The sequence below is a fragment of the Sporothrix schenckii genome, assembly GCF_000961545.1.
Source record: "Sporothrix schenckii 1099-18 chromosome Unknown Cont41, whole genome shotgun sequence".
Lineage (NCBI taxonomy): Eukaryota > Fungi > Ascomycota > Sordariomycetes > Ophiostomatales > Ophiostomataceae > Sporothrix > Sporothrix schenckii.
Window position 1 is genome coordinate 4,303,645 of NW_015971142.1, and position 13,850 is coordinate 4,317,494.

Genomic DNA, 13,850 nt, shown 5'->3' on the forward strand with positions numbered 1-13,850 from the left:
CGTCTAAGCCGTCGAGCACCAACAGAAATCGTAAACCTTCACGATAAGCAAAAGTCGAGCCGTGGTCAACGGAATCAATTCTACCACTCAACACCACTCCAAGCAGTATCTAAAATTCTACTCTGCCTCAAAAAAAAGCAGTACTCTACGCCATTCATGCTGCCACTAGAGTCTCCTGGGTCGTTTTGAATTCGTCGCTGAATGGGTAGTCGTTGTAGCCGACATTCGACATGACCAGGTAGAACGTCTTGCGGTTGTACTTGTTCAGCGGGATGCCATTCTTGATGCGAAACACGAGGTCTGGGTTGGCGAGGTAGTGGCGGCCAAAACCGACAAGCACATCGTAATGCTGGTAGTGCTCATCAACTGTCAACCGGGCAGTCTCCGGAGTGTAGCCGCCGGCGATCATAACGGGCGACTGGTTGTCCCAGGCGTCGAGAATAAAGTCCAGCGTTTTGCCTTTGTTGATTTCCTTGCCCCCAAAAATGATTGCGGCCGGGTCGCCGGTGGCGGCCACCAGGGACAAGTACGCGAGTCTGGCATTGTCCATTTTCTTCAGCTCGCCGACGATGTAGCCGTACAACTCGCGCGTATCGCTCTTTTCGACGCCCTGGAAACCGGCATACGGCGAGAAGCGGACAGCAACGCGCTCAGCACCAACGGCTTCCACAACAGCCTTGACTACCTCGAGCGTCAACCGAGATCGGTTCTCAATGGAGCCGCCCCAACGATCAGTGCGCCGATTCACCGAGTCCGTCAGAAACTGGTCGAGCAGGTAACCGTGAGCAGCATGGATCTCGACACCGTCAGCCCCGGCGGCAATCGCTCGCTTCGACGAGTCCACAAAGGCCTGGATGGTCTCATGGATTTCATCTTCTGTCATCGCGGTAGGCGTGGCGTCAACGCCCTGCATGGCGACGGCACTGCTGGACCGGTACGGGCGACCGCTCTCGGCCACATAGTCTGCCGTAGAAGCGCGGCCGAGAGCAAACAGCTGCTGGAAGTACACCGAGCCCTTGGCGTGGACGGCGTCGATGATCTCCTTCCATGCGGCTACCTGGCGGTCACTTGTAAATCCAGGGATGTTGCGCTGGCCTTCCTCGTCATGTGAAACTGCAGTGGCCTCCGAAACGACGAGAGTGCCGGATGTAGAGGCGCGATCGGCGTAGTAGGTCACCATCAATGGGGTCGGTGAGTGCTCGCTATCGTTCCGGTTCCTGGTGAGGGGAGCCAGGGCAATGCGGTGCTGTAGGGCCGCATGGCCCAGTTTTAGCGGCTTGAAAAGCCTGCTGTTTGCAAAGGACGATGCCATGGAGACGGATACCGCGGTGAGATTTGTGTGTCCAGTACTCTGTACTGTACAACAGTATGTGAGCCGCAGATGTGAAAAAATGAAGATAAAGTGTACAAGGTAACAGACTGGGTGTCCGTTTTGGACTTTTTGGTAATTTTCCGGCAATGTCCTGGAAACCACGAAACGATGAATTACAAAGCACGGTAGAGCGCATTTACGGAGGACTGCGATTCGTCATCTCCCAGGAGTTGACGGATGACAGCTAACACAAGACGACTTTTGCATCAACTCCGCAACTCCCTTCCGATACTCCGTTTGTCAACCGCGCCCTTTTCTAAAAGACAGCGCGGGCTTTTCTTGTTAATGGTGACTCGCATTCGACATATATAACACTCCCTTCTGCTCTTGCATTCGTGCTGCTTTGATGACACTCAACCAAAGGTTTTCAATTGACCATCAAACGCAAATTACCAATTACCACCGCCGAACAAGTCTCTGCTTTCAACAATGGCTGCCGCTGCAGACAAATCCAAGCCTTACATTCCCGTCGCGGGCTTAGCCACCGATGGGTGGTCTACCGACGAACGAGCATCCGCTACGTGCTTTTGCGGCGCAGTCCAGCTAGCTTTTGTAAGAAATACCATCGGATTGGACAGCATAGCATTCCATCCCTTACAGCCTCAGCACTGTGGCGACTTAGCAGACCACTAACACAACAATTTTTAGCCTACGCAAGGCCCTGGTCTCCGTGACACATTTTTGTGCCATTGCACCGACTGCAGAAAAATCACGGCATCCACGTTTGCCTCCAATTTTGTGGTTGCAGACACACACCTGGAACACGTACGCGGTAGAGACAACCTTAAGACATTCGGCCAGTCGACTAGCATCCGCTCTGGCCACAAGATGACAAACTACTTCTGCTCGACATGTGGGACACTGATGTACCGCGTCGGCAAAGGCTTTCCGGGCACGAGCATCTTGCGTCTTGGCACTGTGGATGACTTCAACTTGATTGAAACAAAGCTCAGGCCCAGGATTGAACAGTTTACCGACGACCGTGTGGCCTGGCTTCACAGTGTCGAGGGCGTGAAGCAGTACAGCGGCAGTGGGTTTGGGAATAAGGACGACGCGCAGCTGTAATATGCATATCTCTTGTACGACGTATGTCGTACACCCCGCAGATTTCAGGACAGAATGTTTTCTTAGACCCTTTTTCCTGTATTTCCTTTCTCTGTACCTTCCTCGGGAGGATTTACCCGCAAGCGACGATACCTCTGCGGTCATACGCTCGACGTCCCTGGCGAAAGAATGCCACCGGGGTCGACAGCGCCCTGCAGCGGAGTTAGGCCGGTCTCTTGTGTTTTGCAAATACAATCTACATTACAATTTTGACTCGTACCTTGATCTTCTTGACAAACCGCGTGTACGCGTAATATGTTGAAATTCATGTGCCAGGTGATCAGATCTGATAAAACTGTAAGGTTCTGATACGGTTCTCGGACGGAACAACCGGCCCAATGAGGAGCAAAAGACGATGACAGCGGCAATTCTCTCATAAAGTTCACATGCGCTTTGTACATGCCATAGCCCGTGATTTACTGTCTTCGTGGAAGCCAAGAAACATCCTCTCGTCATTGGATGTTTGTTGCGCGTCTCTCTGGTATTAACCAAGCATGTTCAGCATCTAGACGTGCCGTTCGTGCATCAAAAAGTCCGTTGCCAGCTCAAAGCAAGCTTCTTCGTATCGCTTGTTGCTCGCCTGCAGCCATTCGAGCACCAGTTTTCCAGAATTGGGCATGATGGGCGCAAAGTCGCCGTGGGCGCCCTTGCTGGTGCCATCCCTGGATAGAGCCCAGCGGCTGCAACAAATGGCAGACAGAACGTGGACGAAATGTTAGTCGTTAACCATCCATTCACAGACGGTATACGTGTGTTTTTAAGGCGCTCGCCATCTTTCCCTGCAAATAGTGTGCCCTTGACGGTTCCAGTAGGGGTCTTCGCGGGCCAGGGTCTCCCGAATGCCGTCGAACTGCGCCTGCACCGCGATATAACAACATCACTTCACGCCACAGATAGTGTAAACCACGTATGTAAACTGTATGTATAGTTTCTGGCTGTCAGTGGTCCACTGGCAGCTGTGTAGTTACTATGTGAGTTGATTATTCCGGTCGTTTATCAAGGCGCAGCTGTTACTGTCCAGTAATCCAGGTCATATGACCGCCCGTGCTCTAATGTTTTGATCTATGACTTTTATGTATGCTCCATCCATGCTGCATTGTGTGTGCTTTGCATTGTCGAAAGAAAGGACGTTGTAGAATATCAGAAAAGAAAAATGAGACAGGTACGAAAAAAACAAAATGGACAGAGAAGGACGCTACTCAGCCCACTTCATGGCACCAGGAACACTCGGGTCCGGTACGACGTACTTGCATGTCTTCCAAGTGGACCACAACTGGCCGACAAAGGACCGGGTCTCGCGGTGCAATAAGTTACCCAGGAGAGGGCGAATGGCAGCGGTAGCCTCTTCCTGCTTGTAAAATGGGATGCGAGGGAAAAGGTGGTGGACGACATGGGTGTCGATGATGCCGTGAAAGAGATGGCGGCCGACCCAGCCGAAGTCGCGGTCAACCGTGGCCAAGGCTCCCTTGACGTAGGTCCAGCTCTCGGCATCATAGTGGTGGACATCTGGGTGGTTGTGGTGGAGGTAGGTGATGGCAATCAGCCAGTGGTGCACCCACATGTAGGGCACGACGTACATGAAGACGACAGTCGACCAGCCAACATAGGTGGACCCGATGTAGAGCATACCGGCCATCAGAAGCAGGCCAATGTCGGACAGGGCAATGAACAAGGCCTCACTGGGACGGAAGACGGCGCTGGTGGGCTCGAAGTGGCTTAAGCGGTACCAGGGGGCGTCATCGCGCTGCTTACTGTCATCACCAGCCGACAGGTTGAACAGCAAGTACATCTGCCAACCAGCAAGCTGGTGGGCAATGAGCTGCAGCATCTGGACCAACGGGGTGTCCTCAACAAGCTCAGGGTCGAACCAGAGCGTGGCAATGCCGGGCTTCATCTCGCTGGTAGGCGTGGTGCGCGGGACGAAGACCATGTCTTTTTCCATGTGGCCGGTGAAGCGGTGGTGACGGTGGTGCGAGAATTTCCATGAGAAATACGGCACCATCAAGCTCGAGTGTAGCAACCAGCCGACGATGTCGTTAACAAGACCGTGCGGTGAAAAGGCGCCGTGACCGGCCTCATGGCCCAAAATCCAGATACCCGTCAGTACCAGGCCCTGAGCGTAGCCGTAGGCGATCCAGGCGGCAGTGCGCAGCAGTGTGCTCTCAAGGTTGGGGATGTAAGTCAGGCCCGCCCAGCCAAGCACGAAGGCCATGGCGTAGTCGCGGACGACGTAGGCCATGGAGTGAGCCGTCGATGACTCGAAGCAGTGCGCGGGGATGGCATCACGGATGGTCTTGATGTCTGGGAACGCCTCCGGCGCATTGGTAGCCATAAAAGCCTTCTCGTTGGTGACCGGAGCTCTCGCAGGACTGCCCCGACGGCTAGGCTGCCTCGAAGACACGGAGGACGAAACAACCGACATAATGGCGAGAGTGAGGAGGGATGCGATGAAAGTAAGAGAGGGAATATGTCGATTACGGAAAACACTAGGCGAGTAGACGAACAAAGGGAAGAGAGTTAGCAAACGTTGGAGTTTACTGCACTGCACTTGTTTTTTTGTTTTTTTTTAAAATTGCTCTCTCCCCACAACGATACCTAGCCTGCTAACTGACAAGATTTTCCCAAACCGCCTGGCGGTTGCTCGCCCCTTTCCATTCAAAACGGACCCAGGACCGGGTGAAAAAAATGAGAGAAAAGAGGAAAAGGACAGCACGAGGAACGTAGGAGAAAACCGCTCGGCTCTCGCCCCACTCTGCTTACTTGTGTCCTGCCGGGCACATCCTATTCCACAGAGCTCATTCCACAGACAGGAATGACCGCCGAAGTCAAATCCCTCCGCCAAACACACAGGAAAACCCCGAAAACCACTCGGTTCCGTCGTCTGCTTCTGGCAGCCGACTTGGGCGTGTGTCTGGCCAAATCGAAAGACACCGGTTCGCGGTTTCCTATTATGGAACATGCCCCAACAATTCTCGTCTCTAACTGGTCAATGGGCGTTTTAAGATTGCACTAAGACTTTTTCCGCGCTACCGGTAGGCATGAACCTTGGAGGACCCCTGGAAATGGTGATGGAGAAAAAAAAAACAGTAGGGCGATAAGGATAAGAAAAAGGGGACGAAAACTCTGTTATTTTGTCAATGGGAAAGAGCCTGCATTTATGGAGCAAAAAGGTTGCCATTCCGCCTGTAGAGATTAGTACAAACCATCACAGGCCTAGTCGCCAGGAATAGCTCCAGAATGTTTACAAGTGCCAATCATTGGCTGGATTCCAATTCCTCGGCCATCGGAAAGGGCCGTCCTTTGTGTGCATGTGTCAGTGTCGCAAGTGGGACTATTTGGGACTTAGCATGGCAAGTGACAGTGGGTGGTCTTGACGTTGACATGCAAATACAGAGTGTGGTTTGCGATGAAGATGATCTGACATTGATGCAAGTCGTACTCCGTATGGAGAGTATCGACTCTGTAATGCAATTGGTTGTTCTCCGCATACCCCACCATGGATCAGCCGTCAATTGCAGGATCTTATGCAGCCGCGTATCCAAAGAAAAAAGAGAGAGAATTCAGGGTTTAAACCAGCTTCAGCTCACCGTCAATTATCCAAGTAAGACTCTCAATCGTTTGCACCGGAACGTCCTCTTTGTAAATGAATGCGTGGAGTATTTGGTAAGCCCCAAAAGCAAAGTCAACACCGGTTCTATTGATTTGTCGCTCTTCCAAGGTGTCGATCGAACTTTGATCTTGCCGTTACTTTATGAATTTTTAACTAGGGTTAGTTGGTGACGTTGATTTTATTTTCATCGAGGTCGGTAGGTAAACGTAAGAACTGAAACTAAACGGGAAGGTAATATTAGTTGATTTTATTGAATCTTATGAATTTAACCTTCGATTTAAACTCCGATGATACATATAACTAGTTAAAAATATTTGTCTTTATTTAATAAGGTAGGTTTTTTGTTTTATTTTGATATCAATCGTGATATTTACTTTATCGTTACCGCGACGAAGTGCGTAACAGTTGAGGTAAAAATATAGTGACAACCTATTCCGCCTACATTAACTTCACCATTTATAAACCTTTAAAGTAGTTGCGTCTCATCGACTTGCCATGTAAATTCTGTTTCTACCTATTCTATCTTAAGTGTACTTGATACTAAGTTGTCCATCATGGAGGCTACGTTAATAAACATAAAGAGGGGTAGACCTCGCTCTTCTGCTATCAAGTATGATAACTGTAGTTACTATCCCAAACCACAGCCATAGGCCCCTTGTTCTGCGTAACGTCAAATTCACCGAGAGTTACAATACCGACCGTCGAGCTCACCAATGCGCTCTAATGTAACCACACTGTTAGATACCTGGTTGGCGACTGCCATATACCGACCGTCGGGCGAGAGTGAGAAATGTCGGGGAATTTTGCCGTACATCAGGGTGTTCCTCATGTAGACGTGATGCTCAAACTCATCCGGTTGGACTGAGTAGATGGCCAGCGTGTCAGTATGGTACGACATTGTGTTACGGTTCGAGACATATGCAAACGTGCCATCGCTCGGCGAGCCTCCGCGGCCAAGTTGGAATTATTTGGTTCTGAGCGGCTTGAGCCAGGGCCAAGGGTCGAGACCGTTTGAATCGGAGTGATATTCAAGGAGGATTGCGAGCAGATGTCACGACCGTCATTATTGCCGCCGTCGACTGTAAACACCCTGACAGTGTTGTCCAGCTCGCTGACGAAAACATAAAAGTGAATTTGTTATTATACATATCTGATACAGGGACACTCTCCGTCAGAATTGAGCCACCACGAGATTGTGTACGAAGCCAGTGCTGACCTTCTCGGAATGAAGTTCTGCCTCGTATTTTGCACTAATTAAATTGAGTCTGCGTGTAAATATAAGTGAAATCTAATTGAGGGCAGTGCGTTAAATCACCAATGCCAAAATATGCTCGCAAGCCTCCTTCTAGTTGCGGCCCCTGAACCCGGCTGGAAAAACAACACACCAAGAAGCATACGACCCTGCCGTATGGCAACGGCTTTCACACGCTCCTGGACGCGCCTGCGTACGACCATATCTGCTGCATCGAGCACATCACGGCAAATATTGCGATAGATACCGCAACCATTGCGATCCGCTGCCTTGAGGTTGTGCCCGGCTCCTACAAGATGGATGTTGATCTGGCCCACGGTAGCCGTATCGCAGACTCGTGGGTTTAGTCACACATATGGGTTGCGATACCTCTGGCACCGGGCGACGTCTTGATCTTTGGATGCCACCTAGCGCACCGTAGCGCGCCTAATGAGATGTCCGAGTGACGCGCGAGCCTGTCCGCGACCTTTACTGGTTTGCGCCACAGCGATGGTCTGCGAGAGAAGAACCATGCGCACCGCCGCTCAGTATTCCGCCGGATCACAGGGAGTTAAAAACAAAGAAAGTATATCATCTCGTCAACTTTATTACTTGTGTTAATTCGTGTAACTGGAGCGCATTCCTCGCGTCGACTACTTTGCGGGCGAGAAAAAATCGGCTTTGCTGCGCCATTTTCAAAAATTGCGTTTTTCGTCCCGTTTTAAACAATTGCTAACAAAGTGCCACATTTTAAAACCATTTATTTAGAATTATTGGTTCATAGTTTACGCTACATCTTATACATTAAATATTATTCTAATTTTCATCATTTGGATTTCTGTTTCCAGCGATAAGTTTTCTCAATACCTAATCGTTTTTGCGCCGTATCGCACAGAGACACATCACCGCAGTCACACTCGCCACCTCGCAGCCACCGGAATGTGATGCTCCAACGGTCCTCACGCCTGCGAACTGTGCCGTCGGCTAATGTGTCTGTCTTGCGCTGCCGGATGCCATGGGTCCAGTGTAATCGGACGTCTCCAGTCATTTGCATCATACTGCGTGGCGTGAGGTCGATGTCAACACGCTTGTCACCTTTTCGGAACTGCATGAGTACGGGCGATCCAAAAAATAGAGCGTACAACTGGTCAAAAGCAGAGTGTGTGTCGGCATGTGGTGGGATGCCCGAGCCCGGCGGGTAGTATTGCAAACAGACTTGCTCAGGTGGCCGGTCTTCGCCAGTTGGGATCAGCGGAAGGAGCCAATCTGGAAATGGCGTGAAATGAACTTCGGGGTCAACGCCAAAGGTCCGGTAGTCAAAGGTGTAGCCAAAGTGCAGAGATCGTCGCCCAGTTCCGTCGGGCCAGTCCATCTTGTGGAGGAACCGGTCGATGAGCTCCTGTTCTAGCTCGGGCGAGATGAAGTCGTCCTTCCAAATGATGCCCGGCGGCTCAATTGGCAGTTCTTGAGCTCCGATGAGTCGTGGTTGGGGCATGTCTTCTTTCGGTTCTAGCGACAACGTCAACATATGATCACTGTCCTGCTTGCTGGATCCAATGGTCACTGCTCTTTTGAAATTTTAAATTCGCCATTCATTTCATCACTCAGATGGTCACATGGTATATCACGGGACATGTCACATTAATGATTTGAGAAGCCCAGCAGGTCACGTGTTGGTCCTTAGACTGATGGTCCTGCCTCCTAAGATGCCTCGGCTCATGCACATAACGGAATAGTGGGTCCTACAAAAGGAACCTAATCAGTGCGAACCTTCAACATTCGACGATGATGTGAATATTGTTACTTTATTTTAGTGTCTTAATAAATGCAAGCAATGGTAGCCGCTGTTGGATTGTAGATGAATTTGGGACAATTTCGACTTGGACTAGGCTTACTACGTCGGAAATGGACTGACTGGCTCACTCGGCAAGTCACCCATCCAAAGAAAGCAAAGTACTGATACAATATTCTTAAATGACTAGCTACTACCATTTGCCCACTGTTAATTGCCTGGGTAATTGCCAAATTCGGATTTTGAGATTAAAATTATGTCGTAAAGTGCATTGCCATCATGTGTCTTATGGCTCTAAGTAATGGGTCTGCGAACAAACACGTGCTTCTCCCACCCGTCGATGTCATCAATATATTCCTCACGCACCAGTTCGTACCGGCCAATCTTGGGGAGAATCTTGGCCCAGATAACCCAGTAGATTCCGCCAGCAACAATCAAACCAAAGCCGACCACGCAGTGGATCCAGTACGGGAGATTGTCGTAGACGTTTTGTCCCTCGGAGGGAGGGACAAAAGGAGCGACAACAAGATAGATGTTGCTGAGGAAGAAGAAAAGAACCACGGGCCACGTTGCAGATATGGGTGGGTGCCAATTCCATGACCGCCGGTTCTTGTAGAGAAACAAAAGACCAGCAGCGACAAAGGCATTGACAATGGCAAGTGGATAGGAAATAAGGCTGTACCACATGAGTTAGTTTTTGAATATGCCGTCCAGGCGATTGCGGCTGGAATTCCGGACGGAAAACTTACTTCAAAATAAAGTTGTATGCATCTCCAGGTGGTGGGGCCAGCATAATAATAACAGACACAGCCCAGTGCTCAAAGAGCCCAGCCAGCGGTGCGTTGAAGGGCTTATTGCTAGCCCAGAACCGCGAAAATGGAAGGATACCCTCGATACCCAGCTCTTGCACCAGCCGGCCTTGCGAAAAGATGACGCTGAGAACGTTGCCAAATGCCGACAGTGCGACAAAGACAGACAGGGCCCGCTCTGCTGCGCCACCAAATACATTTTTGAACATGGATGCAGCCACCAGTTGACCCGAAGAGATGATTTCCTCCTTGGACACCGAAGCAAAATAGGCCACATTCACCAGCATGTACAGCACAGAGATGACTCCAATGGCCAGCGGTGCAGCAATGCGGAGAGTTCGCACCGGATTCTTCGTCTCACTGAGGGCGTAATTGGCGTTGCTGTAGCCAATGTAGCTCCAGATGACATTGTACAGGGCGGTGACAACGCCGTAGGCACTGCCTGTCGTCCCGTCAAAAGCATTGCGAAAGTTGTGCGGTTTCTCGTTCTCGGGCAGCTTGATATGTCCGGCTAGAGCAACCCATCCACCAACGACAATGATGAGGATGATGATAAGCTTGATGGCGCCGAGGAAGTTTTGGAGGCGAAGACCCCATTTGAGTGCAAGGCCGTGAATGAGAAACGCGCTGGTGATGCATGCCAAACCAACACCGCGTTGGTTCCACCGTGTTGGCTCGACTTGCGCGGCGTTGAGGATGTATTCGCCGAAAATGACAGAGTTACCGCTGGCCCAGCCGAGAAGCATCACATAGCCTGTATAGCAGCCCGTGACAAGAAAACGTGGGCGCCGGTACACAAACTCAAGGTAATTTTTCTCGCCGCCGTTTCTCGGAATAGCCGTACCAAATTCGATATACACGGCCGTGCCTGCTGCGGCAATGAGCATGCCGGCCACCCAGATAAACAGGGACAAGCCAACACTGCCAGACAGCGCGAGGATGGTACCGGGTGTCGCGAAGATGCCCGTCCCGATAACCTTGAAATCACAAGTCAGTAATGTCACCCTCTGTCAAACAAAGTTGCGGTGACGGGGATGTGACATGGTCTTTACATACACGGTTGACAATCAGCATGGTCGCCGACAGTACGCCGATTTGACGTTTATTTTCGCGAGCATGTTCGATGCGGCCTTCGGAATCAGGTGGAGACGGAAGCAAAGGTGTCAGTTCGTCGGCTTTTAGTATTGTGGAAATAGCAGTAAGCATCCCTGCTTGGGAAACGCCTGCCTCTTCGCAACGCAAGACGAAAACTTACCGACATCTGCACTGGAGCGTGCCCCAATATTGGTCTCGCTGCCATCGCCGCCATCGCCGCCATCGCCAGGTTTTGCCTTTGTTGGAGTTGATGCGTCGGTCGACAATTCCGGCGGGGTGGACTGATCGAATGAGGACGTTGAGCCCTTGGGCCTCGAGAAGAAGGAAGGTGCCATCGAGGTAGGACGGCGTAGGTGGGCAAATTATGGCATGAGTCAAAATATGTGCGTCCCAACCGAGTCGAACAGCTTGGGTGCTATACGTTGAAGCGCCGTAGACAAATCGGAAACCGGTGCATCTTAAGATTTTATATTTTTGACTTCTCGGGCGGCTGCGACGCATTTTTTTTACTTGTACCTGTACTTGGATGTCGTGACAGGCTGCCACAAGGTACACCTTAGTGTCGAAACGCTGCAGGAGCCAACGGGAGTCGTCGATCGGTACTTCCAAAGCGGGACCTCGATTGCGCCATCGCAAACAATTTCGCCGCCCCAGTCTAAAAAAATTCTGTGTACCATTTTGACAAATCCAGTGCACTTCTCCTTCCAAATCCAGGCTGTCGCCGTAAGTCGCAACTGCTGACGAGAAATACGCGACGCGCCCGGCCGTTATGCTTTTCCTCCCCATCGGGGGCTTGCCAGGAGAACCGTCCGTCTTACGCAATTGTTAACCACCAGACCTTTCTTGCCAAGTAAACTGCGATGGCTCATTCAACACAATGTACAGCATATCTCTGTGTTAACCTGGTAAAGTAGTATTGTCCTCCGTAATTCTCCACTGCTTAGCTTATTCTGTAGAATCTTTTCAATGTCCTCGTTATTCATTCCCAATATAGAAAACGGCCGAGAAAAAGCCTTCAAATAAAATGGCACGGCGTCACAGGGCTGCAGGGACTGACAGTCCTCTTAGCTTCGTCTACATCGTATACGTGCGAAATCATCGTATGTTGTTTAGTGTCCGGTAAGCTGACCACGGTGTTGGGTAACTACGAAGTATCACTGGAACGCCGCTACGCTCGTGGAACAAGATATTACCAAGCAATTTCCATGTACGGATCTCGACGGTTTTCGGGAACGGCGTTGCGCATCCGGATTTTTATCCCCACTCATACAATGCTTGCTGCCTTGTGAACATTTCGTCTTCAGGTGCATATACCACGAAGCAGAATCTCTTGTCTATCTCGTATGCACGTTGCTAAATCTGTGTAATTGTAAGATGTTTAGTGTATTTCACGGGCCGATGGGCAACCTGGCATTTGGTGCCTTTACGAAATGCGACTCCCACACCAGGATGTGCTACTACTACTAATCAGGTTTAGGGTTCGTGCGGCTCAACCGGGCATCTGTTTTACGTTTACTACCTGGAACGCTTCGGGCGTTCTAGAAGCATGACGGAACTCGAGCAGAAGATGATCAATCGATTTTGCGTTGTCTTGCAGCTCCGACCAATTACCGGGGTATACTTCGACATTGGCGCACCCCCTCTCGTCCTACACGACTGACATGGCTTTCGAAGGACCTCACCCATCTCAGACAACATCACGCACTATCACCCGCTATGCATTGGAAGCTCCTTCGGCTATATTATCGAGCACTGGCCAAGCACCCAGGCGACCATGGAGTCATCATTGAGGGGTGCACACACTTGGAAGCCTCATATGGTGCGTTTGCGCCACCTCTGGGTAGATCTGAAGACACCTATTTTCAGAGACACCCATTCTCCGTTGTTCAATATGATGGTAACAGCGTCGTGCCTGCCTTGGCGGCCAACCAGTACGCACAATTCTAGAGGCCAAACAGCCAACTGCGGTCGCATGCAATTATGATGCCCAGACGAGATCCACTCGCCGCCGAAGATTGCGTCGTCACGCTAGCCAAGCATGGCACCGACGAAATGCACCACCGTACCATCCAAGAGCACATCCGTGTTTGTAAATGAGAGAAAACGGCTTGTTGTGGCCAGAATGGCGCGCTACGTTGTCAAGATTTGTCGTGGATGCATGATGTCCGGCGATACTCGTTTCCACCGTCACCTCCCGCTGTCGTGCCATGATGTACAGCACAGTTAGAGGACGGTCCGGTCTTGATAGCTACCAGCTTGCCGTAGACGAGCCTTGCATTGTGTAGAGCGGGAAGCCAAGTGACTGCCGCGTCCGCCAATACCCCCCCGCGCCTTTCCCGCCATATATAGATCATGTGACTCCAATACATCGGCAGTATGGGTCAGAAGAATGGCTTCGTCTACTGTTCGGCGCTTGGCGCATGGCAAAGATCACAAAGTGGTTGTGTCTTTCAACGAGTCACATTCGTGTCGTTAGATCGCGTGCTCTGCATTGGGCGGGACTGGGTTCCAATTTAAGGCACAGTGGCATCTATCAGCACGACCAAGTCCGCCTCGTCAAGGACGCGGAGCTGTTCACCTCCGTTTCACTTGTGTCCTTGGTAAAAGATTAAGGATGTTGTTGGAGTTGGGTGCTTTGTGGTGCACGATGATGGCTCCAAGCTCTGCCAGACGCGGCTGAGCATTGAACACCTAGATGATCGCCCTACGTAACTCGTGACAGTCAATGGACATTCTGCAGTAAGACATTCGGTCGCTAGATCTACCGCTGGTGTTGGCGTAAGACCTGTACTGCTGGGCGCCATTTAGGGACGCAATGCAGCTGTCCGGGTGCAAGT

General features: G+C 50.9%; 5 protein-coding genes across 5 annotated transcripts; 1 reads left to right on the forward strand and 4 right to left on the reverse strand.

Annotated features, from left to right (window-relative positions):
• Positions 1-154: 154 nt before the first annotated feature.
• Positions 155-1,312, reverse strand: SPSK_07666 (NADH:flavin oxidoreductase/NADH oxidase family protein; the record flags this gene model as incomplete). Its single annotated transcript, XM_016734324.1, has 1 exon — positions 155-1,312. One exon carries the CDS (start codon positions 1,310-1,312, stop codon positions 155-157), a length of 1,158 nt encoding a protein of 385 aa, XP_016591707.1.
• Positions 1,313-1,801: 489 nt separating this feature from the next.
• SPSK_07990 (uncharacterized protein) lies at positions 1,802-2,437 on the forward strand (the record flags this gene model as incomplete). Its single annotated transcript, XM_016734642.1, has 2 exons — positions 1,802-1,924; positions 2,021-2,437. The coding sequence occupies 2 exons, from the start codon at positions 1,802-1,804 to the stop codon at positions 2,435-2,437; spliced, it is 540 nt and encodes a 179-aa protein (XP_016591708.1).
• Positions 2,438-3,671: 1,234 nt separating this feature from the next.
• Positions 3,672-4,898, reverse strand: SPSK_07620 (omega-6 fatty acid desaturase (delta-12 desaturase); the record flags this gene model as incomplete). The annotated part of the gene is made up of 1 exon (XM_016734279.1): positions 3,672-4,898. The coding sequence occupies one exon, from the start codon at positions 4,896-4,898 to the stop codon at positions 3,672-3,674; it is 1,227 nt and encodes a 408-aa protein (XP_016591709.1).
• Positions 4,899-8,143: 3,245 nt separating this feature from the next.
• Positions 8,144-8,812, reverse strand: SPSK_07974 (2OG-Fe(II) oxygenase family oxidoreductase; the record flags this gene model as incomplete). Its single annotated transcript, XM_016734626.1, has 1 exon — positions 8,144-8,812. The coding sequence occupies one exon, from the start codon at positions 8,810-8,812 to the stop codon at positions 8,144-8,146; it is 669 nt and encodes a 222-aa protein (XP_016591710.1).
• A 591-nt stretch (positions 8,813-9,403) lies between these two features.
• On the reverse strand, positions 9,404-11,348 carry SPSK_07239 (high affinity methionine permease; the record flags this gene model as incomplete). Its single annotated transcript, XM_016733903.1, has 4 exons — positions 9,404-9,785; positions 9,859-10,895; positions 10,975-11,093; positions 11,174-11,348. 4 exons carry the CDS (start codon positions 11,346-11,348, stop codon positions 9,404-9,406), a joined length of 1,713 nt encoding a protein of 570 aa, XP_016591711.1.
• Positions 11,349-13,850: the final 2,502 nt, after the last annotated feature.